Source organism: Hydractinia symbiolongicarpus, chromosome 8 (assembly GCF_029227915.1).
Source record: "Hydractinia symbiolongicarpus strain clone_291-10 chromosome 8, HSymV2.1, whole genome shotgun sequence".
Classification (NCBI taxonomy): domain Eukaryota; kingdom Metazoa; phylum Cnidaria; class Hydrozoa; order Anthoathecata; family Hydractiniidae; genus Hydractinia; species Hydractinia symbiolongicarpus.
The window spans coordinates 3,349,087-3,376,013 of NC_079882.1; the positions used below are offsets into that span (position 1 = coordinate 3,349,087).

Below are 26,927 nucleotides of genomic sequence, written 5' to 3' on the forward strand. Positions count from 1 at the left end.
CAGTAATTCCCGCTGAATGTTCTCGATCTCCCAGCCTCTTTCGCGCTATCTGAAGAAAAAATGACACCGCCGTGGAGTTTTTTGCCCGGGATTTAAGTACGAGGGTTAATGTCACTTCAAAAAAAACTTCCCGAATTTGAATATCTTCAAGAGTGAATCTTCAGAAGAAACGTTTGTGAAGAATATGAATTTTTTGTCTGGTGTAGAGTAAAAGTTTTGTGGGGTTTGCCTTGTGAATATTGCCAAAAATTAATCCAAGATCATGGACAGCCTGCCTAACACTTTGATAATAATGTTGCATTATTTTAGATGAAGTTTGTTTTAGATCAAATTTTTCATCCGTCACTATTTAGACAATCATCATTATCGGCGAACTTAACTAATGCATCTTGTATCCCATTTAGCAAAACGTTTATTCCAAATACTGTAAATGCTCTAATAAAGCATGTGCGTTATTTAATTTTCGAAACTTTGCGTTAAATTGAGTTAAAATTATTTAAAAATTTGTAATTTAAAGGGCTCGATAAAATTGCTTAAATGAGGAAATTTTGAATTATTGAAACTTTATTGGGTGAATGGGAATATCGATTTTATACAATATTTGAAATACCGTCGAAAGTTTTATTAAACACAAATAATAAATGTTGCATAAAAGGTTGGGGGCGTTTGCAGCATCAAAACACACGTTGAGACTGGTTGTTCCTTCATTTTTTACGACTCCCTACCTCTTGTAAACCATCGCAACAAATCTAGAACCACCAGCTACCGCTAATTATTTTATTAACAGTACGTCACAAAAATGATCACCCACGCCTCAAGCAATCATATAATTATTGAATGGCTTGAATTAAATAAAATTTTAAACATTAAATTTAACTAAGGATGCATACTTTGGAAATCAAAATTTTAAAATCAAAACAGCAAGTATTGGAAGGGCGAATTCTGAGTAAACACGCTACGGCATTGAAAATTATTTCCCTGAGAACCGAAATTATCTCCCTGATAACCGAAAGGGAATTAATTCTGAATTCCAATATTCACAAAGGGGGAAGCAGGAAAAAGTTTATTTTCAGTAAATTCGACACTTGTTTTTGAACAAACCTTGCTCTCTTTGTCTTGTCCTGTGTCCGCTCAATATTAACACCTTATTTTCCTGTGACTAAAATTCCTGACATTCCTTATTTTTCATCTATTGTTGGTACGTACTTAATTTTCAAGAAAGTGTTTTTTTTATACAAGCGTAATAAACACAATTAATCCTACTTTCTTTAAGAACGGGTTTGAAATTTAATTCATGCCATTATTTTGAAAAAATGAAAATAAATCTAACTGACAATCAAACCTAAAATTCCTGACATTTTCTTTAAACATAAAAAATGCTGATATTTTTGACTTTTTAATGAAATTTTTCTTTTCTGACAGAGTAGACACTCCGTATGTGTTTTGTTTGGAATGTTGGTGTGTAAAATAACGACCTACAAGGTGGGAAAATAATAAAACTCTTTATGGCGACACATATTTCATATTTCGTCGTAACATATCGCAAAAACTTCTTCGATCTTCTTAACACGAAACAACATCAATCCTTACTCAGAACGCATAAAATAAAAATCCTTCATTTGTCTTCGTATGTTATTCAGAACTTGCACACAAACAGCGTGCTTTCAATTTGAGGTGAATGCAGCAGCGGTCGATCCATTGTTGATCACATGTGATAGGATACACGCGCTCATGAAATCATAACCCTTAAAAAGAATACCTCATTACTAACAGACTATTTAACTTAAAAGTAAAACAGAAATACATACGGATCTCTGAAATATGACATATTTGCTAACCAGAAAATCAAAAATAAGAAAAATGGGAAAGTACTTCATTTGTAAAAATTTTACCGCGCAAAAAAAAGAGGCGAAATTGGGTACATTAAATTGAAGTTCACAGCATTTAACTTCTCCTTTATTTTTTACACAAACATTTCTAAAATTTTATTATTTTTTACTAGATTATAATTAACGGTAAATTCTTTTTTTATTTTCCAATTTAATTTCAAATTTCTAGTTTTTAGGTTAAAATTTCTAAAAATCGTATGCATGTTAAAAAAACGAAAGAAAATCAGCGCCAACAAATTTATAAAATTTTTTGCCTTTGTAAAATAAATTCACACTAAATTGAATTTTTCCTCAGTCATGCTTAATGTAAGGCTTTTTAACAATTTCCATCCATAAAGAATCATCTGGTGTAAATAAAACCCATTTAAAAAGGTGTCTTACAATTTCTTGCAAATTCTCTTGGAAACACAACATGGTAAAGCGTTCAGCAACATGCATCTGGCTAGTAAAAAAGAAACAAATTTAGAATTGTATAGAAGATATAGTGAAAATGAATTCAAATCATGGACATGCAGTATTGAGGACAAACTTACTCGTGAAACTGTGCAAAATGATTAATTCCGAACTTCGGCGGTCGATTATGATCAACACAGTGCTAAAAAAAACAATGTGTGAAAAATTGTTTGGTGAGTACGGTATTTGGTTGTATTAAAGAAGCATGTTTTAAACCTACGAGGGTACACATACAACAAGATAACAACACGAAATAATTTTGATTTTGTTCTTTTAATTTTTTTTTTTTGTAGATAATTTTTAAAATTTTACTGCGATATCGCTATTAACTGCAGTAAACACTGCAGGAGTATACTTAACATAAAAACGAAGAGAAGTGGAAGGTTTCACGCATTTTTTCAAGTTTGGTTAATTTAAAAGTCAATTTTCACAGAAAATTGCGTGCTGGAAGTGTTAAACATATTGACTTACATTCTATTAAAAGATAAAGATGACAAAAGAGACGATCATACAAGACAGAACATTGGCCATCTTGACAATCTGATCAAACATGTTTTAGGTATGATAAACAATTATGTGCCCCTCTAACCTTGCTTAAAACGATAGCATTCTTTTCATGATCTGATGCAACGAGAACTAGGATTATCTAATAATAACTCAAAATGTTAGACACAACTTATGTACACGCTTTTGTAAAAAACAAACATGGAAAAACAACAAAAAACAACAAAAAACAACAAAAACAGACCTCCTCAATGTGTATGTCTTTGTGTAAAGTTATCAGCAAATAACTGAGTTCACTGCAACTTTCATCGTCCTCAAGCATTCTAGCAAAATCTACAAAAACACAGTACTAACTCATGAAAAACCAAAAAGGTATTATGTTAAATTTAACCACCATATTTTTAATTCACACTGACCTACGGCTGTGAATTGTGCATCAGTTTTGGCATACGATAATGCTGTTGCATACCGCTCTTGACGTACCAACACATTTACCACCTGAAATATTAACGACAAAAATCAATCGTCATCGTCTTAGTCAACGTAATATTGTCACTGTCACATGACGGAATTCGAGCTATTTGTACAATCTGAAAGAATAGAACTATCATCTCGCGTGTTTACTAAAACTATATCAATATGTACAAGTTACTCCTTTGTAGAAATTACTCTACAATTATAAAAGATAAAATATTTTTTCTACATGATAATGTTCAGCTAATCTTCGAAACACTACTTCTGCTAACATAACATTCTTGCAACAACACTTCCTATAACGAAACAAACTAATAAAAACAAACAATACTTTTCTCTAATTACATAGCTCCAAACAGTGTGGATTCTAATGATTATCAACACTCAGAAAACTGGTACTAAGCTAGAAAAATCCTTTGCTATCTTACAAACATTATAGTCAACGAAAAACAAAGGCTTTTGTTATGATTTTAGTACAAACATTTACCTTGCTGTGCATTTACAAGAGTTAAGTAACAAATGACCAATCGCCTCCACAACAGTTACCTATAGTTTTGAGTAGATTCTTAACATAGCAGATAATAAAACAGATATTAGGCGAGTAATGCCATGGAGATAAAGGTCTGTTGTGATGTTTAACCCAGTTTGTGCAAATTTTGGTTTATTATGTGTTTAACTTGTTGCTATCGCTAGGAATATTTTCTTTAAACCCATGATTACAATCTGAACGCACTCTTACCATTTCACCTCTGGTATTTTTCCTAGAACACACTATTTGGAAGCATTTATCGTAAAAATGAATCGCGTTACTGCAACTTTATGAGTGTTTATTACTTCATACGTTCATATTCTAACAAATAACCTATTACTCACTTGATCTTTTGCTAACCAATACTCTGCCAGATCAATGCAGTCTATAACATAACAACTTATCTAACTTAAATATCTTAAATGTTAGAAATCCAACACGAGACAGAAAGTTGGATGTTGTGGATGTTTTATATCTGCATATTTTTTTCTTTTTTATTGAATTTCGAGTGCGAAACTAATTTTCTTGGAAAGAATTTTTCAGGAACTATCGTAGATGACACACTATTTTAAACACAAATTATCACTGCAAAATCATAAAGGATCTTTCAAAGTGTTCTTTTAATTTATGAAAAAAATGACAAATCAAAGACATTTTTTTTCTGTTCAGTTTTTCGCCCGCGTAAAATGTCCTTAAGGCATATATACTTCTACTGACTCCTTCTTTATATATGTAATAACAAAACTTGATGAAAACTGTATACTATCATGACGTCATCTCGACATCACTTTACACTAAAAATGCCATGTAAGCTCAAAGTCGATGAGAAAGTGAAATAGCTTTTACCTTCAGATATTGCACATTTAAAACATTCAATTGTTTCCCAGGTAGAAGGTTGTTTCCCAACCACATCAATGGTAGACATAAGAAGCTTGCAATAATGAAGAAGATACGATCTAATAAAAATACGGCTGCATCATGTATCGCAAGTCATACAAACAAACAGGCTTCTCACGAGTCTCCAATAGTATTTGCCTCACTATTAATTTTTCCAGTCAGGATATTCTTATTCCCCACCCACTTTTAATATTTGAAGTTTTTGCCATCTAGGACAATCTCAGTTTTTGTGTGTTCACCTATCATTGATTTTTTTCTGACAGAAAAAGTAGTAAATTGAAAATTAGCCACCAAACCCAAAAGCAAAAATCTCTACAATAAAATGTTTTTGTATATCGATTTCCTATAGGACTTAGGCCATTGATCCTCATTTCCCACTTATCTGCAATAATAGATTTCACAAAAAACTCTCCCGAAAAAAATTTGTACCCAGGTAACAAACATTAGTGTAAATAACACCAATTTAGTAGAAGCATTTAGGAGAGGATAGAAAAACTACATACTGATTGTTCGTCTTCTTTTTCTTTTTTAAGATAGTGTCAAGCTCTTTAAAATACTTTAATGTTTGAGGCGTTCGTAGCACACCTTTTGGTGCGTATATAGCATGAAAGGCTGCTTCTTTGAACTTTCTGGAGGAAAATAGCTGAATATAAAGCAAAATACATATATACAGAACAAAAATTTTATTAATCTAATGCAGATCTGTGAAATTTGAACTTTCATGGGAAATTTCCATTCCCAAAAAATAATGCCTAAAATTTCATTTTTATTATTATTTTCCCTGCTAATAATAGCCGTATTTCATGTGTTCAAAATACCAGCATTCCATCTATCTGAAAAACGTTGTGCTACGGAAACACAAAATACAATATATAAGGGAAGAGGGAACTCGTGGCCTATTGACTATCTCTATAAATATAACCGTATTATGTCTGCCTGTCGGCCAAAGTTAATGATAACAAATGCAATATATTTCCATCCACTTTGCTATGATGCGTGAATTTCCGTGGGTTTTCCACGAACTAACAACAACTCAATATTAAAATACTTGACTTTTCGTCTGTGAGCTGGGTTGAAATCTGGTGGATTACCACAGACTTACGATTAGTACAAAATATAATGATATAGGCCTGTGCAAATCACTGAACACCACACTTTAAAAAAAGAGACAGATAAAGTGAAATCTATAAAAACATATATACCAAACTAAAATGCTCAACAAAATCCATGGTCATCTCTGCTTCCTGTTCTTTCATTGGATCCTGTAAAAAAAATTAGTAAATAAGCAGCTGCTGTAAAAGTTAGTATAAATCCGCATAAAAAATCAGTTATACCAAGAATAAGGAAAATGTGTTGTTGGAATGGAATTGTCTAAAAGATCAACCTAGTCCTTGTAATAAGTACGGTTCATTTTATTTTTCATAGAAAACACCTGTACAGACATATTCCACTCTTATATTGTCTTTTAAAACGAATGGCCCACTTGTTGTTTTGTCATACCTGAACGCCAAAATATCTACCCTTTTAAAAAATTGGAATTGGAAAAAGAAGGAAATTAATATTTTACATCATCAAAAAAGCTTTTTCTTTCATCAAATGATTTTGGTTGATCAATATTATCTAGCTTTTTCTTCAGACCTGAATCAATGCTTAAGGTATTTCGTGACTTGCTTTCGGATGAATTATCATCCAACAATGACATTTTGATTTGATCATTAATTGTATTTGCAATTTCAGCCCTTTCTTCTTTCTTATCGTGGAAATTTTGAAGCACCATCTCAACAATAGAGGCCATTGATCGATCGTTTCTTTTACCATATGGGTATTCATGATAAGCAGAAATCTGTGCAGCCTATTGTAAAAATATGGACATTCGGATAAGAATTAGAATGTCAGGGTTTTCCTTTTATTTGAAAGACCAGCTAGAGCAGGTTCTGAGTATATATTACAATTTTACACTTGCGTTTTGAATAATTAACGCGAAGAAAATAATTTATTCCTGACCAAAGACAGTATACTTCTTTCGGGTGAACTACTTCCTATTTGGTGATTGATTCCATTACACTATGTTTTTAAAGTCAAATAAAACGTTTCGGGTTGTTTATCTATACAGCAAAATTTGAAAATTTCCGGATTGCAATATATTTGAAAAAATAAACTAAAATACTAGAATACCAAAACATACTTCAATTGCCAGCTTTAACCTTTTCACCTGTGTTTTCAATGTGCTGTTAATAGCTCCAAGTGTTTCACATTGAGCCTGCAGTATAAAAGCAAGGGATTAACTTATTAAGAACAGAAAGTTTCACCAACAGAGTTTTTGGAAGGCAGGTCTAACTGCAAGACTGTGTAACAATTTTTAATGCATAAAAAATAAACAAATTTTCGAATTAACAAATTTGGAGGTTTATTTAAGGGTCATGCATAAAGTTGAGCATTTTTAATATTTCTCTCTTTGCCGATTCTTGGAAGGATTTTTAGACTTGATTAATACTTTTACCTCTTTCTTTAAAGTAGATTGAAGCAATGATTGATAGTTACTTTGTTTGACGAATCTAGACAAAGAATCTGTATGTTAACTAAGGCTTCTAGAATTCTCTATTTTCACAAATTACGCAAATGTAAGCAATAGTAAAAAAAAACGAGTTTAAAAGTCATAAAAAAAGTTGTGAAAATCACATATAACATAATGAGAGTGTACACTGTAGTTTTAAAAAGTTTAACCAATCACAATAAAACTAATAAAAAATAATTTAGCAGTCCAATGTTTATACTAACAATGACTTTTTCCAGGAAAAGAAATCAACATGTATAATGAGTTACTAATAAGCTCATCCAAAACAATTATTATATTGTTGTCTGGTAATGATCTTTTTTATTATTAAATGCTAGTCTGTTTTTTATTTTTTATTTAGTCTTCAGTAGGTTGCCTTTGTTTGTATTACTTCTTTACATCAGAATTTACACAAAATTCCATGATTTTTCAAGTCAGGTTAACACAGGAAACAGTAAAAAGTAACACACATTGCAACAGAATTAGCATACCTAAATTTTAAATCATTCTCAAGCTCCATTTTTTTCTTCTGAATTACTCCAAGCTAAAAAGGTTATAATTTATTAAATGCCATTTCTTAAGTGTAAAATGTAATAACAAAAGGCTTATTTTACCTTCTCTATTAAACAGGTGGGATCAGCCCATTCATACGGTGTCATATGAAGCATTTGACACAAGTCCCTATCTGAAAGACCCAATATTCCTCTTCCTATTAGATGTTCATATTGCTTTGCTGTAACAAAACAAGTTTTAATATATTCTACCTAGTTAGGATACGACACTGTTATTGTTAATGTCAAAATTAATGAAATATTTAGAGTAAATGAAAGTGTAATTCAGAAATGTATGGTTGCCTGATTGACTCAGACATAACGTATGGACATGTTACAAATGATAAATAAATAAAAATAAGAATTCATGAAAAAATGCGACACTTGATCTGTTTAACTTTTTCTTAAACCTTTACATAAATAAAATCACTTTCATAAATTTTAAAAAACACAAAGGAGTTGTTCTGTTTTTACTCTTACTGCAAGTTTGTCTGGTAGTATAAAACCAGGTATAGATAAAATGTTTTGTATTAAGAAGGCGACATAAGTTACAGTATGAGTGATTTTTAAAATGTTACATTTTTCACTACTATTTCCTACAATGTGCCTTGTTCACGAAGCTTGGGTATGTTATTATTAGTAGTATGAGTTCATAAAACTCATACTACTAATAAAAACAAAGATATTAGTGGATAATGTACTTGTCAACCCTTGCAGTCACTATGGGGCGCCTGATTGTTTTTTAAATATCTCTGCAATTTCCACCAAGTATGTATTACATATTTGGTGGGTTTCAAATCATTTGGAAATTACCAATATGACATTTTTGTTACGCTCAAAAATTAACTTCATTATTGAGATTTGGATAATGTACTTGTCAACCCTTGCAGTCACTATGGGGCGCCTGATTGTTTTTTAAATATCTCTGCAATTTCCACCAAGTATGTATTACATATTTGGTGGGTTTCAAATCATTTGGAAATTACCAATATGACATTTTTGTTACGCTCAAAAATTAACTTCATTATTGAGATTAACTGAACAGATGAAAACATGACCCTGTTGTGTTAAGCTTATTATTGTCGCAAAAAATGTTTTAATGTCAAGTTGTAAAAGGATTATACACATACAAATTTTCGTTGTAAAAACAATTCTGGATAATATAGATAAGTTATAAAGGGGGGGTATATATCATCAACTTTTTCTATTACTAAAATTTTGGTAGAAGAATGTAATTTCACCTTTTATAGCAGCTTTGTGCTTCTTCTCCAACAAACTTCTAATGAAATAAAACAAAGGTTTGCAAGCACAAATAGCATATACACTTTAAACATATATTTTAAGTTTGCAAAATATTATTTCATGAATCTACAAGTATATACTTTTTTAACAATTTCAATTTACTTTAGAAGTTTTTGTTGACAGTTGCCTGTACCTGATAAAAATATTCAAATTATGGTATTTATTTATTTATATATTTTACTTCAAGAATTGGAAGAGGGTCATTAATATACCCCGTCCAACCCATGCTAGCATGGAAAACGGACGTTAAGCTGAGAATGATGATGATGATGATGATGAATATTATACAGGATGGGAACTTAAGTCAAATGTACAAACAATATGTATGGTAGTTTTACTATTACTGTTTGTCCTTTACAACAATAAAATAAAATGATGATAAATTCCGACAACAAACAGAATTATTATATAAAAAAAGAATGAAAGAGGTGTGAGGATGATGTACAATAATAATAAAAAGCACAACTAACGCTACCACTTTGAGTCAGAATACTTTTTTGTAAAAAAAAAAAAGAAATACTTTTTATGTTCTTCCAGTTTTAAAGATTCTTTTAACCTATAACAATAAAAAAACCTAATAGGTCTTTATACAGGTGACAACAAATTCTTAAAGATAGCTTACTGAAAATGTGATATACTTTTACTTTTCACATGGTAAAAAGACATCATAAGATCGCAAAAAAGTTGATCAAAACATACCATAACTTTGCAGTTAGGTTTTTGAAAAAAAATAATTTTCGCACCTGCAGTTATCTTCTTTTAAAATCGCTAGCTTCCTTTTAAGGCTGACATCGTACAAGTCAATGTTTCTAAATTAAAAAAAAAAAATTATTGAAACAAAATGGCAATCAAACTTTAGGAATGAAACAAGACTTAAATTAGAACTAAGACATATACATTCTAAATTTAAAAGCATTATGGTGCAGTTAATTGATTTTATAACAAAAAATATCTATAAAACAAACAAACAAAAAAAAAATAATATATTAGTAAATTTCAAATTCTTTTCTCATAAAGTGCTTTGCAAAAACAGCATATTAGCTTAAAAACTTGTGAAATGCAATTTCTAATCTGCATGCATACCTCTACATAAGAGATTTGCTTAGGAAAGACTAGGAAAAAACGTAATGATCTCTTGTAGCACCTCTTTGTTGATTTTTTTAGAGATGCTTTAGATATTTCTTCATTTAGGAAAATGTTTAACTTTAATTCCTCTTCAAGTAATTTGATGAAACCTTCATATTCTTCCTAGAGATAAAATATAATTACTTTTATGAAATTAATTTTTTATTAACTGTTGACAATGATATAGGTAGATCTATAGCTGAGAAAAAACAGCATCACAGTTGTCTTGCCAAGGGAAATATCTTAATTTGCATATTTAATTTGCATAACAAATATTTTTGTAAGAACCTTACAATATGATGAATAATAAATGTTTTGGCCAAAAAGAAAATAAACTTTTTGTAACCTGCAATTTATTTATTTATTTGTTCACAGTGCTCATTACAGGTTAAGCAAGTGACTAAATGATTGCTAACACATCCCTGCTTTTGTGATAAATAAAATTATATACTTACTTTTATCATATGAAACATGGCACCTTTTGGTGAACTTTCATTTAAGAAACCATCTTGTTCCATAATCAGCTTCGCTTTGTGATAACTTTCTTTGAACATATCTCTCTTGATATAATTTACTACATTTACATAGAAAGTGAATATAGTAATCATAAGAATGATGCAAGAAAACACAATTGCTCATTGCTAGATGCAAACAAAATCTCATCCTGTTTTGTTTAAATGCAGAATTTTTCATTATTTACTGAAGCATTGGTTGGTTTGGGAACATTTCTATTTGTCTGATTATTGGTTGCATAACTTGTGGTTGAAGGCTGGCTAAACTAGACTTGGTTCATTTTGTTGTTTGATTAGATGTGTTTGATTTATTAATTCTGTAATTTCTGATAGTTTTTTTGTTTTACTGCCTGTATGAGACAGTGAGTGTCTTTTATATTATTATCACTAATAGACGTGTTCACATCATGTCTTTGTCTTTAACTATTGAGACATTGTCTGAAATACATAAATTTATGACAACTAAAAGAAACATTTTGCCGTTAAAAAGGGGACCGAATTATAAAAAATAAAAATTTTTGTGCAGTTTGTAGAACAAAGTAGGGTTCTTTTATTTGAGACAAAATAAATATCTTTTATAAAATATAGGATGGAAAGAAAGTTTAAAAAGTTATTTCTTTCACTTTATTTTATCAATTTTACCAAAGGTGCATTTTTATCACAATTAGACAATCTCATGGATAATATCCAAAATGAGATCTGTGCTGACAGAAAATGGACATGGGCTTACAAGGTACTTCCCATTTCACTTAAAGAGATGATTATTTCTTAGTAAATTTTCTGTTTAAAAAAGTCTTATTAGCCTTTTACGAGCCTGCTTGACAGTTAAAAGAACTGCAGCACCATATTAGTCTTCTATGACGCCGTTTTCACACTTTCCAAGCTAACTAGGGTGTATTACCTTTTACGGTATATAGCTACCAATTTAATAATTTTCATGCAATCTACAACTCCGTTTTAGCCTTCTACAGTACCATTTTGATCATTTTTAAGCAAACTACAATGCAACATTAACCTTTTGCAGTTCTGTTTTAATGATTTTTTAAAGTGAACTACAACACCATATAAGCCTTTTATGGTTTCGTTTTGACAGTTTTCAAAAAAACTATAAAACCATATTAGCCTTCCATAGCCTCTTTTGACAGTTTTTAAGAAAACCAAAACATGGTATTACAAGTCTATCAATAAGAAAATAACAGCTAAGCAATAAACCACTCCCCCAAAGTTACAATAACTTAGACTGGGCAAGCAATCTGAATAAATAGAATAAGTCTATAAACCCATATTTTATTATAAAATTTATCTATTTTATCTTGTTTTCTTTATATACTTCAGTTTTTTTTAATGCAAATAATAAGAAATATATAACATTAATTTCCATGTGAGATGAATTAATATTGCTCAGCCAGACAAAATTTTGTGAAGTTAGGGAAGCAATTAATGGCTTATCTAGCTTCTAATTTTTTAGAATTGGGCGAGTCTTTGCGTGAGCAAGAGCAATCGCTCTCCCCTTCTACAGCCTGTTTTGACAGTTTTTAAGCAAACTACAGCAAACTTTATCATTACATGGTCCTGTTCGTTAGTTTTCATATGAATTATACTTGTGTTGTGTAGCAGTTAAAAGTACTAGTCCCCATTGTGTGAAGAGGATGCCAATAAGCTTTAAACGCCCGCATATGAAAGGGTGAGTTTGGGCAACTTTCAAAATTGAATTTGGTGGTTGTCCTCCCACCTGCGCTATCCGGAACTTGTCTGGAATGCAACACACCTTTACTATAATTCAATTGTACCTGCATTCCTATGGCTCTCCATCGTTTTACAATATCAGAAGTAAGACTTTGTTGGAGACAAAAGCGTGTTTTCTCCAGTTTTTTAACTTCCTTCATATTAATTTCTTTCAAATTTTCAGGAAATGTTAATAATGACAAAATACAACTTATGTGTACTTTTCATTAAAAACAAAATGCAACAAGAAAAGTTATCATGAAAGAACATGTTTTCTTTTTAATAATAGTGTGATGTCTATCTCCTCCGATCGCAAAATAAGCCGAGATGGAGTGTTAGTTTTCCCGAATTATCGTAAGGGTGTATTTCTTGTACCATGGCATGCTTACAGTTGGAAGAAGGCACTTGAAGAGAAAGGTGTTAAAAAAAAGTTTATATATAAGGTATTTATCTAGTATATACATCCTATAAAAAAATATCAAAAACAGTTCTTTTAAGAACTTCGCTATATATAGACCTTTTTTAATGTTTACATTTTCGGCCTTAAGCCGTAAGACTCTAACAACTGCATGGCAGGCAGAACGATGTGGGGGCTGAAAAAACTCTTTTTTAGCATATTTCTTTCCACGGAAACATTATTAAGGCTGTAAACTATTATCAAGTGTATATGGATAACTACACTTGATTAACATGGTTACCATGCTGGTCTGAGAAAGAAGGCCAAGAGTTACAAAAAAAGTTTTCTTAAAGCAAGTATTTTTTGCCACAAGTAGCGGTTTGTAGCCTCAATATTTTACGAAAGCCAACTCCAGAGAGGAGGAATGGAATGTCTAAGATAAGAGGGTGAGATAATTTCATGGCTCAAAATACGAATTCTGAGCATTGATTTTGTAAAATATTTTAAAAAAATACAGTTATAACTGCCCTAGACAGGGAATTTGTGGCCTCCAACATTTCCCACCCTAAAAGAGAAATCTATGGTCGCAATTATTTTTTTCCTCTAATTTTTTCCTACCTAAGCAAGGTGAAAAATAGTTTAAGTTTTTCACTCATTTTCTATATTAAAAAAAGTAAGTAAACAATGTGAATTTAGTAAGGTTTTGACCGTAGGCATTATGAATATTTTACATTTTCTGAAGAAATGATTAGTCTCACGGCATGAAAACTCATTATGTTGTTCGCATTAACCCTACTTAAAACATATATATGTGAAGGAATTGTAACATTTTTTTCCAAAATATTTCACAAAAAAATTTTTTTCACTTTTCTTTATGGTCAGAACCTTCCTAACAAAAGAAAGATTTATTTAAACAACTGAAACTGTAAACTCGTGTATTCAAGTGCCCATATCTAAAAAGGTGATTCCAATTAAAGTGCCGATGCCTAGAGGACCGAGTTTGGGGCAAAATTCTTGACCCGACTCACAAGCAGGAATAGGATAGGATGAAATAAAAAGTCACGTTGCGTTGAAAACCCGTGTTTGTTATGATATTTTAGGCAATGACAATAAATATACAAAGTAAAGTCGACATACATAACGTATTGAAGTACTGTTAGGAGTATATAGTAATCAAGTTATTTGTGTATTTTTTAAAATTTTTAAGACTAATATTTATATTTATATATATTTTCTTGAAAATAATAAAATTAGATTAATGCGGTTTCATTTGTCGGGTCCATTTGGTTGGAAAAGTATGACTGAACGTCTGTCGGTTTTTTATGTCGATAAAGTATGAAGGTTGTTAGTTATGTTGTACGTCGTGTGTCGGGACCACTTAGCCCGGTGCTAAATGAAGTCGTTGCCATTCATAGCGAGAAAAAAGATGTCTGCTGGATGCATTTTGTTTCTTCCTGTTTTGTCTCCAGAATTTTAGAAATTGCTAGAATATGGCAACTGTGTTTCCTACTGACAAAATGCCAGGTCTCTGGTGTGCGATGACCCATATGATGGCTTGCTTCTCTTTTAATAAAAACAGTTCTCTTCCGTTCGAAACACTTCTCCACACCAACAAAACAAAGAGTGAATCACTTCTCTTCCATAAACTCAAAAACCTCCCAGACCTAATTCTGGTCTGAATAGTGATTAAGCTGGAATTTAATAATACTACTATCAGGAGGCATTGATATAAATTAAATAGTCTCCCAAGGTATGAATTGCTCACTCCAGATTGCAGAGGCAAGCTGTTCCGTACGAAATTTACCCGTTGTATATACGAGGTTGATCATTTTTCGCGCTTGTACGAAGATGGGTAATTTTGTAGGAAGATTGGCATTACAATTGCTGTACAAAAATTATGCAACGAATAATTTGGTTTAGAAATGAATATCTAAGCATTGTTAAATACATTCAGTAAACATTATAATATCTCAAATATTCTCTGAACGTTAATTTTTGACCATTATTATCTAATGATTGTACCAACTTCGTACAACCTAAATAACTGTGTACGAGGTTGGGCAATGTCGTTGCTCCCACTTAAAACTTCATTCTTTTTATCTATACCAACTTCGTACGACTTCAAATGCTATATATGAGGTTGGGCCTACTTAACTTATTCTAATTTATTTGAACTTTTCTGATTCGAACCAACTTCATACAACTGAGATAACTTTGTACGAGGCTGGGCCTACTTCACTTATTCTACTTAAGTAGAATTTTCTTGAACAATACTAACTTGGTAGAACTTGGAATTTTTTTTCTTCGCAGTTTTCGTTTCATAGCACGTGGAACGTTGTCTATTCTTCCACATAAAAAATCCATCATTGATTTATAAGTCTGTCCGTGTATTATTACTGAATTTCGTTCTGATAAGTGGTTTGAATTTGCCTTGATGGTTTTTGTGCACTAATTGTACAGTTTTTTTTGTAGCTGTGATGGGTTAATGATCCTGTCTTCTCGTACTATAATACCTAAATCACTCACACTGGTTTCCTTGCATATTGTTGGGTTATAGCTCTTTCTGCCTCTTGTCAATGTATTCTGACAGAAATGGCAAGAGATTGAAGTGTGATATTTTTTTTAACGTGAGTTGAACAATCTCAAGTATAAAGGAAATTCTTCTTGTTTGATGAAGCCAGCTTTTGCTTTAGATGACAGAGATCATCAGATAGATTAACCTAATAGGTTCATGTATTAGCTGGAAATTGTAACCTTGTAGCTCTTCAGTTTATGCCTTATAATACATGCTGGCATTTTTTGGATGTAGTCAATGCCTATTCTAATTTTTGTTCGATCAGTTTTTGGTGTTATGACAATGTTGGAGGCCCAGTCAGTTGGTTTCTCAACTCTTTCAATGACATTTTCTGTTTCAAGCTCTTGATTCTATCCTTTCTACTTAGCAGCATGAGAATAGAATTGATATTTTAGGCAGTTGTCTACTTAACAGGCCTGATCAGGAGACGCGTGTGATCGCATGCTCATACGCCCACACACGCGCAAAAAAATTTATGCGAGCGATTTATCGCTCACGTAAGAGACTTTTTAAGAGAATTTTCTAGAGATCCTACGATATATTTTTCTCACAGAATCTAATAAATAAGCACCACCAAAAACACAAAGATTATGAAGAATGATCGTGTTATTATGACGAACATGAGCTAAAGAGAACATTAAGGTTGGCCCCTTTCCTTTATGTTGACACTCTTATGCTCGACTGGTGCATTATACTGAGACTCCAACGAAAGACGAAAGACCATTTGGAACCATGCCACAAGTCATTCCGACCTTCATCATCACAGAGAATACTGCAAGAAGAGTACGCACCCATGCAAGTTAAATATAACCAGAACATGGGAGAGGTCAGCTGCCCTGTACCTTAATACAGCTTTCAGACGAATGTTCTCGTGATGTAATACCAAAGAAAAAACAAGCTAAATAAAGTTTTAAAAATATAGCAAATCTGCCAACACATCATTGCGTTCTATTCGATTCGTAATAATAATAAAAAAAATTGTATATTGTATTAAAAAGAAGTCTATAAGTTCTTTCTCCCACCCGACACAGCAGGCAATAAGTCAGCCCTGCCCTTGGTTTTGTGGGGAGAGATGTTCTGCAAAGACTCTAACAATTGACTCTGCAAAGACTCTAACAATTTTCGAAGCATGTCACCGGCCACTTCTGCGATATACAACCTAATGATCTAATGATGCCCTAACCTACCGTAAACGATAGATTAAGCCCGGGGGGGGGGGCTTATTTCAAGTTCACCATCCAGAAGGTACGTATGTCAATAAGACTTGCACTCCATTTTCATTTTTTATCGTCTTAGGAGATCAGTGCATCGAATTTATGAGCCCTAATAAAACTTGAATGACGAAAGATATTGGCAGCTGAACAATTTCACTACAAAAAAATATTGCCAACATAATGGCAACGGAAATCAGTTGTGAAGAAATTCTAATTTTAAGTGCTCGATCGAGCATTTTTGTAGATATTTTTGATCAGCGACGACTGGATTATTTTTAGTTTTTTTTTTACAGATCAAGCTTTGCATGTCGTAACTTTTTGTTTCATTGACCACTCACACAAACTAATTTGCAAAAGTCTTTGCCATCACACATGGATCCTCACGCAGATTAATTTAAGTGAGCGATTTAGCGCTCGTGGGGGTACAATTACCCGACCGGGCCTGCTTAAGCAATTGCTGTGCTTGCACAACTTTTGTAGCTTAAACGGGAGCTTTTACCCCTTTTGCAGGACGCTCATTAATAGCAAAACCAATATAAACTAAAGAGGCTATCCTGTGTGAATAATTTCAATGATGAAAATAGCAGAGAATAGGAAGGTCAATATGGCAATATTTATGCTTTCATATGCTATTGAATACTACATCAAAGTGTTGCACTGTTCTTGATTGTGTTCTATCTAGAAACAAAAAAGTAAACGAATTACGAAACTAATTCTGAGACGAATTGTTTTTCCAAAGCAATTAAAAGCAAGTAAAACCGCGATGAATTTATTATTCACTATTTGTAGACATTTCTTTCTCGCTTCCACAGATTTACACAACATTAGTTTCTTTGAAATGACTAGCAAAATTGTGTATTCATAGTTTCAATCTAAACGTCCTATGGTGATCTTTTCTCTTTCAATGATCCCGTTTTGACTGTTTTTAAACAATCTACATTGATCTCTTACCGATCCCATTTTTACTGTTTTTAAATGATCTACGGCAATGTATTTACTTTCTACGATCACGTTTTAATTGTTTTCAAATGATCTACTACAATCTTTTCGCGTTTTATGGTCTGGTTTTCATAATTTTTAAATGATCTATGACAATCTTTTCGCTTTTGATGATCCCGTTTTTACTGTTTTTAAATGATCTACTATAATATGCCGTCTATAACTCTGTTTGTTAGTTTTGTGATGGAAAATGCAGATATTTACATAATTTGATAATTAATGACAAGTGTTAAATGTGTTATACTAGAAGCGATTTTAAAACAATTTGAACCGAAATGAAGTTATTTTAATTTTTTGAAATGTTAAGAAACGAAAGCAAATCGATGTTCAATTCAACGAAGCGATTTAAAATATTTTTTCTCAGCCTCGATTTTCTTAAATTAACCCAGAAATGAGCCTGTTTTCTTCATTTATAACAGATCATCATCATTATCATCATTCTCGGCTTAACGTCCGTTTTCCATGCTATCATGGGTTGGACGGGGTATATTAATGACCCTCTTCCAATCTGATCTAGACTGTGTTAGATTTAAACTCAACTTCCTCTCTATCAAGTCTGTCCTTATAACCTCCTGTTAAGTCTTTCTCGGTCTGCCTCTGGGCTTTGCCCCAGGAACTATCAAGTCTCTACACTTTCTTACCCAATTATCCTCCTCCATTCTTTCCAAGTGCCCCAGCCAATTCAATCTTCTTATCTGGATAACATCTTTAATTCTACAGAGACTTAGCCTGCTTCTTAGCTCATCTGAACTCTTTCTGTCTCTCAGACTGGCATTACACATCCACCTAACCATTCTCATATCATTCCTTTCTAAACCGTCAAGATCTTCCTGCTTCACTGCCTATGTCTCACTACCGTACAACATAACACTTCTTACACAGGCCTCATACAACCTACCTTTTACCTCAATTGACAGGACTCTGCTAGTCAATAAAGGAAGTAACTCTCTAAACTTTTTCCAAGCAGAACCTATCCTGCAAGTAACACTTCTTCCAACACCCCCTTCACTGCCCAACATATCACCTAAGTAACAGAAGTTCTTAACTATCTCTAACGAGCCACTGTTGTACATCATTAAAGCTGGAAATACTTCATTCTCTATAATCTCACCTTTGCAACGCTTGCATACAAACTGTATGTTATCTACCTTGTGATGTGATAGCTGGGTAACGGTCTGACGATGCTCACATCTGACATCTGTCCTACCGTGCGCGACACCTTCACTCCTTAGAGTTCCAGCCCCGTTTACGCAGTTTGTCTGATTAACTATTCTTACGGCCATTAATAAAGAGTTTTGGCATTGTTTTACAGCTGGATGCCCTTCCTAGCGCCAACCGTTCACAGACCGGACTGGGTGTTTTTTAAAGTGACACCATCACTATGTGGCATTTCATGGGACTTCCACAATCGCCCCTTTAAACTAAGGTATGGTGGAGGACGTTCAACTCCTCTCTTGTCTCTTAAGGAGACCCTTCACCACCTCATTCACCTTGTAGAAAACAAGGTTATATAAACCTTAAGCTACAGGACTCTTTTGAAAGCAGTTCTCAACTAAAATGACATCCTGTATAAATATTTTACAAATAAAATTCTGACTTGAAGTTCAGATGAGCCTCAAGATTTTCTTAAATTGTTTGTTTTTTGAGCTTGTTTCTTGTGTATTTATTTATGTGTATTTATTCCGATAACATTTTTATACTATAAACAAAAAATTTTTTTCTGGAAGGATCATATTCTTGTTATTAACTTTTTCAATTTCTAGGACTGAAAAACCCATTTCCAACTCACAAAATACTGTCCGAATTATACTTATTTTATTTTTAGCAAGCCTAAAGCCAGTTAACACCAAAACTTATGTTTTTCACATTTTACTGAAGATAGTTTCCATATTTGTTACTATTATATTTTTAGGCAAGTGAAGCATGAAAGAATATGTAAATCCTAAGACGTCTAATCTTGAAAGTGAAGAAGATGATGAAGACATAAAAACTCTGCATGATTATTATTTACTGGTTAAGCGTACAATACTGGATTTTCAGGTAAGTAAAGTTTTATAGCTAGGTGTTATAGGCCTTCACAACTAAAAACTTTATTTGATTGGAAAAATTTTTTTTTTTAATTAACTGTTTTTTGCTTGTTATTTTTTTTAAAGGTAATTACTTGAAATTTTTCCACTAACAAACAAGGCTTTTTTAGCTAAGGAAGTGCATAGTATAACTAGTATAGCTTGTCTCATGGAAAAATTTATGGCAGTTCACGCGGCATACATATTTTAGGTAAAATATAAATGTATATGACAATATCTATTTTATGCATTCTATGTTATCAATGGTTTCAGAACACAAACAGACTATGTTATTATAGAGATGGAGTACTAGTGATTCATATAAATAATTCTAACTCACATAATATATGTTTAGATATGTACACAAAACTTTCTTTATATGTATATATCTGTTATTACTTAGAATCCTGTTACTGGTCTTCTACCAGCCAGTTTGTATAGAGCACAATTTGTTCCTGAAAAGGATTGCAGTGACTCATGGATTCGGGACAATGTATATAGTATACTAGCTGTGTGGGGATTATCGTTAGCTTACTGTAAAACTGTGGATTATGGTGAAGATAAGTCAAGACAATATGAACTAGAACAGGTGTGTTTTGATGCCAGGTATTCCCTAAAAATTTAGGTTCATCACTGAAGTAAAACAAGCCGTGAATATGTAGCATACACAAAGAGAATTTGGTATATGTTATGAGGAAAAAAACTTCCTGGAAATTAATTTTGTGGATGGAAAACTTTTCATAATTTGGTGGGATTTTAATTTATAGATCTAAAGTAAACTATTGTTTACTTTAGATTTATTGTTTGTTAGCCTGAAGAAAATAAAAATGATTTTGACGGGCGTACATATTTGGTGCAGTGCTATTTTGTTCATCCTTATAGTTGGCACTGGCTTAGGAGAATTTTTTAACCTCAGACATGACATACTTATATAATGAATCTAAAAACTTTACTGGACTTCTTGAATTTTCTTGCTTGTCCTATTTGCAGAAAGTTTGACAGTCACAGTACTCACAATGTACAAAGTTTTTAAAAGAAATAAATAAAAAAATTGGAAAAAATGGATCCACCAGCAAGGTTAGCGATGTTCTCTGAAAGCCAAAATTGATTTCAGTCCCATGTATATGCGATTTTTAGCATCAAAGCTTGCAGACCATATTTAAATTAGTATAACGCTTAGATAGAAAAATAAATCTTTGAAAAATTAGACATATGTGACATGGTTTACAGTTATCAACCGTTTGCTTTTTAACTTTATTTCATATTATAACGGGGTTAATAACACGTTATAACGCTGACTGTAAAAAGTATATCCAAGCGTTAAAGTTCAACTTGCTTACTTTAAACTGATTGGCTCATCATTTAGAAGCGTTATAACGCATTAATAACGGCGTTATAGATTTCACAAAATCTCGCACGTAGAAAACTTTCTAACATTGCTCAGACAGACGTTCCAAATCTGTGACTTCTAACCGTTATAATGCATTAAAACGCTTCTTTATAGCGACCGTCATATTCTAACCGTTATAACCCGTTATTAGAATCGTCTCCACCATCATTTCACAGTATATGATCTATGGCAAGCTTTTTGCTTTCTACTATCCCTTTTTCATGATTTCTAAACGATCTGCAGCGATGTTTTTGCTTTCTACGATGCCGTTTTGACTGTATTTAAACGATCTGCAGAGATCTTTTTGTTTTTTTCGATCCTGTTTTCATGATTTTTAAGCCATTTACGGCGATATTTTTGATTTCTGCAATCCCGTTTTCATAATTTTTAAACGATCTACGGTGTTCTCTTTGATTTTTAGATTCTGATTTTGGGATTTTTAAACGATCTATGGCGATCTTTTTGATTTCTATGATCCTGTTTTCATGATTTTTAAACGATCTAATGTGATCTTTTTGTATTCTATGATTCCGTTTTCAGGATTTTTAAACGATCTACGACAAACTTTTTGCTTTCTATGATCCTGTTTTCATGATTTTTAAACGATTTACGATGATCTTTTAGCTTTCTACGATCCTGTTTTCATCTTACAATATGTCAAACGGGTTTTTGAGAAGATCGTTATCAACGAAATGAAACATTTGCAGCTACTATGATTTAGAACGCTTGTTCTAAAACATGGTAGCTAAATATAAATGGAACTATTACACGTTGTAAATAAACTTTTTTTATAACAACATAATATAATTGCACGCTGGCTAACACTGATGACAATGTCGTAAGTTGGAAATAAAATAAAAATTAATAATAAAATTTCTGATCTACAGTGTACTTTTTAAACTTGTTGAACGTGAAGTCAAGTTATTGTTTTGGGGTAGTGTTATTAACGCGTTATAATACTGGTTGTTTAAACGCCTCTTAAAGCTTTAAAAATGAAGATCAAAGTTTTAAATTAACGCTAAAGTGGAAGCGCTATTACAGCGTTATAACAGCGTTTTAACAGCGTTATAATAATGAAACGGTCGGAAATTGCAAACCATGTCATATATACTATTCTAATATCAAATGTGCTTTGTCGAAAACATCTTTGCTTTCTTACACAAAAGCTAAGGAACACTTAGTTTTCACGTTTAACTTTCCATTCATGCCCAATTTGGCTTGGAAAGCTTGGATTTGCAATAAGAGAATTCCACACAACTGCTGTGACGATTGAAACTTCTATGCAATGGCAAAGGACAGCATCATGCTCGGGAGGTTGTTGTTGAGGTTTGGGAAGGTTTAGTATTGGAGTCAAAATGTTCAGTTATTTGCTTCCACATAACATGTGCTTGCACATGATGTGTTATGTGCTTATAAAAAAAGGACCATACTATCATTTAGAGAATGGCGTTTTACAAATTCAAAGACAAGTTCTAAAGCATCTATGTCCAATTGGTCACCATTGGATGGTACTTTTACAGGCTTATTAAAAAGAAGTAGTATAGAGTCTGAGATGATGGAGTAGTGGTCACTATCATTACACACATTGTCGTTGCCATCATTTTTGGCTTTTCTTCAATAGTGAAAAATGTTTTTGGATGAACAAATCCGAATCGAAACATTTTTAATTGAATTCTAATTTGCTAATGTTGCCATTTATTAAATCTTTTAACACTTTTGTCTTTCCAAATTTTACTAACACTAAGGCATACAAAATTAAACACGCTATGATACAACAATCCTTATTTAATTTTGCCTTTTCACTATCTTTGCTGATTTTTCAGTAAATTTTCTCATCCTAGTTTTCTTGTTAAAATTATCATTGTGTTAAATACATTTGTTCTTTTTTTGCTTTAAAAGGTGAAAGGACAAGTTTCATTTTTTGTTTAACCTCGTTTTATCTGTATCTTATGATATTCAAGTGTGCTGTGATATATTTTCTTGTTTTCTTCATGTTCCCTGTACCTTGTGCACTTATGCAACCTTGCTTTTCTGAAACTTTTCTTAAAAATATGCAAGTTATTGAAATAGGAGCAATTGCAACATGATAACATACAGAATGTATGTTAATTAAAACATATTTTATTTATATTTTTTTTATTTTTTATAAACAAAATATCTTGTTGTGTAAGAAAATCCACAAAAAATTTGGTGACCAGTAAGTGAAATTGTGCTCCTGAGGTTATGTTATCTGTTACTGTTTTTAGAATTTCCCCTGAGTTTTACAAACCTTTTTATTATTTTAAAGCCAGCATCCTGACTATTAGCATACTGGTATGGTAGCAATTTTAAACAAACTAGTGCTGAAATTTGGAGGAAATTTGGAATTCACAACTTTTTTTGGAAGATACGAAGTTTCTTTTACCTATACCCTTTTTCTGTTATGATACCTTCTTTTTTTTCAGAGTGTTGTCAAATTAATGAGAGGCTTGCTGACTTGTATGATGCAGCAGGTATGTTACCTAAAAAAATTTAATTTGTTAGACAGACTAATCTGTCACCCTCAATCTAGCTTATGGATCTTTAAAGGTAGGGAATGTAAACTTCTTATGATGCTACCAAAAAGGCATAACCTTTTAACCTTACAAAATTTCTGGTCTCCTTAATAAAGGCAATTCAGCTACTATTGGAATTTTCTCACTAGGTCAGCAATTAAATAGTCAGTTGTGACCTTTGTGATATTACACTTCTTTTAAATGCTCAGAAATCTTTCCTTTAGTTCCATTTTATGGACATCTTTTCACCAATTTTAATTTTTATTATATTGAATTTTTTTATATAATGTTTTTATTTATATTCAACATCATACAATTCAAATTAGGAATGATATTAATTTTTTAAAAAATAGTGCTAAAAGATTCCTATTTATATTATTATTTCAAAGATATAAAGTATGCTGAGAAAGAATTTAGGATATTTTGGCATAATTTTGAAAATATACTACCTACTGCAGTGTTTTTGCCACTAAATTAGTATAAACCCTAAATTATTGACCTGCAGTCTATTTCCACATGACTAAATTTCCTAAGCAAAGCCAATCTATGTGTTTCCAAAGCAGCGGGTTGGTGATGTCATTAAACAGCGTCTAACCTCTAATATCTCCTATCAGAGGGGTACTTAATTGTTTTTCAGACATTGTCTTGACTGCATGCCATACGCTATCAAGAACTGCATCTATTGTGTTTAAAGTTCCTAGAGCAGAACAATCACAACCAAGTATTTATAAATCATATAATTTTATGAACCGTTTGTAAAACGTTTTTGGTGAATTGCCAAGTCATCACTGTCTTTTCTTATAAAATGTCCAAAAGAACCCAGCTTTAACACCTTCACATTTCATTAGAAACGAACATCATTAAAAAATAACGACAAAAAAAACCAAAGTTTAACCGATTGCCTTGTGGCAGAGGGTTCGCTTCCAGTGCAGAAGGTCTTGGGTTTAAACCCCTGCTTAGTCATGCCAGAGAGTATAAAAGTGTGAATCTATCCTTTCTGCTGAACCCACAGCATGAGAATAGGATTGATATATTAGGTAGTTGTCTAGTTGAGTGATTGCTGTGCTTGCACGAATTTCGTAGCTTAAATTGGAACTTTAAATGCACTAGGACCCCCTTGGCAGGACCATTGTTGATAGCAGTACTAATAGGAACTGAATAGGCTATCCTGGGTAAATAATTTCAATAACAATAATAATAATTGATAGTAGTATGAAACTTTTGCTGTTGTTCTTGGCTACATTTTGTACAGGAAAAAGTGTGGGCAGAAAACTAATATTTTTTCAAATCTAACAAAAAAATAAATATATTTTTTGCAGTTAATACATTCTTACATATCAAAAAAAACAAACATGAAATAATATTTTTTCCCATTTTCTCTTTTTTTATGTCCAAATTTCGTTCCCCAAAAGTATAATGGGCACCATATGAAACAAAAGACAACCTAGCTTTGTGGATATGTGACATTGCAGAGCTTTAGTTTTGTGATAGCTTAAGTCACACAAAGTTTAAGCACTTTTCTTCCTTTTAATTTTCATACATCTATAAATTTCTGTATAACTGATTTTTTAAAAAAAATTAAAAAACAATAAAATCATTATGTATAAAATGTGTGCGCACTTGTTCTTATGTATAAAATGTGTGCGCACTTGTTCTTATGTATAAAATGTGTGCACACTTGTTCAAAAATGATAATTTTTGTTTTGTTTGGGTTTTCTTTACTTATTCATAGTTGGTTTTTACATCTGTGTCGGTTTCACCACCGTCAAAGTACATCATGGATATTGTCATGGTGGTGATTGTGTCATCCCTTTGGACCTTATTATCCCTTTGTTTGCAAGAATGTTTTGCATTTTTTCGAAAAAATCATTTTGCATGTTTTGGGTAGGGTGGCCCCAAAACTACTTGATCTTGTGGGGAATTTAGTCTACGTTCAGAAAAAAACATTCTACAGTGTATGTGAAGACACGTAGATTAAGTAAATACCAAAACAGCACTCACACAGTTTTGATGTTAAGCTGACCTATAGAAAAGTTAAGCTTTTAAAGCAAAAAAATTAAAAGTTTATGTGACTGGTTAGTTTTTTTGTTTTTTTTGGTTTTCGTAATAATATTATGGTATTATTATATACTCTTGTGTTTAAACATAAAATGTAGCATACAAGTGAAGTTGTGATATCATTAAATTGTTTTTTCAGAAGGATAAATGTTAAATCCTTGATTTAGCTCGACATTATTAATGTTATATAGGTGAATAAGGTGGAGAAGTTCAAAAAATCTCAAAGAAGAGAAGATTCATTACATGCAAAGTATAGTTATAGTAAGTGTTCATCCCCAGTTTTGTAAAAATCAAATAAAAACTTATTAGCTAATCTGACATAACAATGCTTAAAGAATTTATGCTCGGTCTGATGTAACATTTTTGGAATTAAAATACATCTACAGAATCGTTTATTTATCAGTCAAAAATTGTATTCGGGGGATTTTGCATAATGCACACACGTGAACCATTTTTAAACATCTTTTGAACTATGATCTGTCCACTGATAATGTGTGCTTTTGTTTGCAAAAATTACGAAAGAAAAACTTTTTTTTTTCATCGATGTTAAGTTGATGTCTCCAATCTCTCAAAGAAATCCATAAAATTTCCCACAGAAGTAACTTTTAAGCATCCCGACCCCTTCTACCTTCTTTGTATGCATTTGTGCTCGTATTAATATCCCTCCCTTTCTATGCATTATGTACTTTATGAATTTCCCTTCTTAGGATTTTTTTTCTATTGTAGACACGTGCCAAGTCGTGGTTGGCGACAATGATTGGGGTCATCTACAGATCGATTCTGTTGCACTTTATTTGTTGATTCTTGCACAGATGATTACCTCAGGTTTGGTTTTATTTGCAGGAGGGAAAATCTTTTTAACTTTAAAAGCTATTTACCCGAATAATCTTAGATGTGTGTCTTAAAGATGTAAACATAAGTTGATTGACATCCTTTGTACTTGCCAAACTTTTGATTACGACAGGATACGTGTTGAAATAATGACAGTCATTACCTTGCAAACGTTTTGTTCAGGGAACTACCTATTCATTTTGATCGTTACCAAGTACTCAGTCATTTCAGATTTATGAAGGAAATTACAAACCCAAGTTCGAACAAGAAATATTTTTCAAAAAGCAACTTTACAACGCCTTAAAATTTCCATGCTTCGGTTACAGGTTTTGATATTAACTAAAGATA

At 32.1% G+C, this 26,927-nt stretch overlaps 2 protein-coding genes across 4 annotated transcripts in view; one reads left to right on the plus strand and one right to left on the minus strand.

Annotated features, from left to right (window-relative positions):
• Nucleotides 1–502: 502 nt before the first annotated feature.
• On the minus strand, nt 503–10,848 carry LOC130654288 (uncharacterized). Its single transcript, XM_057456841.1, has 20 exons — nt 10,734–10,848; nt 10,298–10,401; nt 9,897–9,962; nt 9,674–9,709; nt 9,093–9,130; nt 7,915–8,033; nt 7,792–7,844; nt 7,247–7,301; nt 6,932–7,006; nt 6,314–6,598; nt 5,949–6,008; nt 5,250–5,389; nt 4,696–4,805; nt 4,194–4,234; nt 3,263–3,344; nt 3,091–3,179; nt 2,932–2,988; nt 2,423–2,484; nt 2,271–2,331; nt 503–1,745 (listed from the first exon to the last, which is right to left on the minus strand). Exons 1-20 carry the CDS (start codon nt 10,830–10,832, stop codon nt 1,665–1,667), a joined length of 1,713 nt encoding a protein of 570 aa, XP_057312824.1. The 5' UTR covers nt 10,833–10,848; the 3' UTR covers nt 503–1,664.
• Nucleotides 10,849–17,112: 6,264 nt separating this feature from the next.
• LOC130654281 (phosphorylase b kinase regulatory subunit alpha, liver isoform-like) overlaps nt 17,113–26,927 on the plus strand; it is a 45,867-nt gene continuing 36,052 nt past the window's right edge. The window contains exons 1-5 of one of the 3 annotated variants that reach the window (XM_057456835.1): nt 17,113–19,740; nt 20,170–20,355; nt 23,601–23,648; nt 25,940–26,009; nt 26,475–26,573. In XM_057456835.1, coding sequence (XP_057312818.1) covers nt 19,624–19,740; nt 20,170–20,355; nt 23,601–23,648; nt 25,940–26,009; nt 26,475–26,573 — 520 coding nt within the window. In that variant the 5' untranslated portion in view covers nt 17,113–19,623. The remainder of the gene's footprint in view (nt 19,741–20,169; nt 20,356–23,600; nt 23,649–25,939; nt 26,010–26,474; nt 26,574–26,927) is intronic. The other 2 variants (XM_057456834.1, XM_057456833.1) reach the window with 2 other exon arrangements.

Bases quoted from the DNA above. Each gene is read 5' to 3' on its own strand.
- LOC130654288 (XM_057456841.1), bottom strand. From the start codon at position 10,832: ATGTTCAAAGAAAGTTATCACAAAGCGAAGCTGATTATGGAACAAGAT. The intron at 9,963-10,297 runs GTGCTACAAGAG...TTTTTAATTTAG, and splicing joins CTAAAAAAATCAACAAAGAG to AAACATTGACTTGTACGATG. The intron at 3,180-3,262 runs GTCAGTGTGAAT...GTGTTTTTGTAG, and splicing joins TGCACAATTCACAGCCGTAG to ATTTTGCTAGAATGCTTGAG.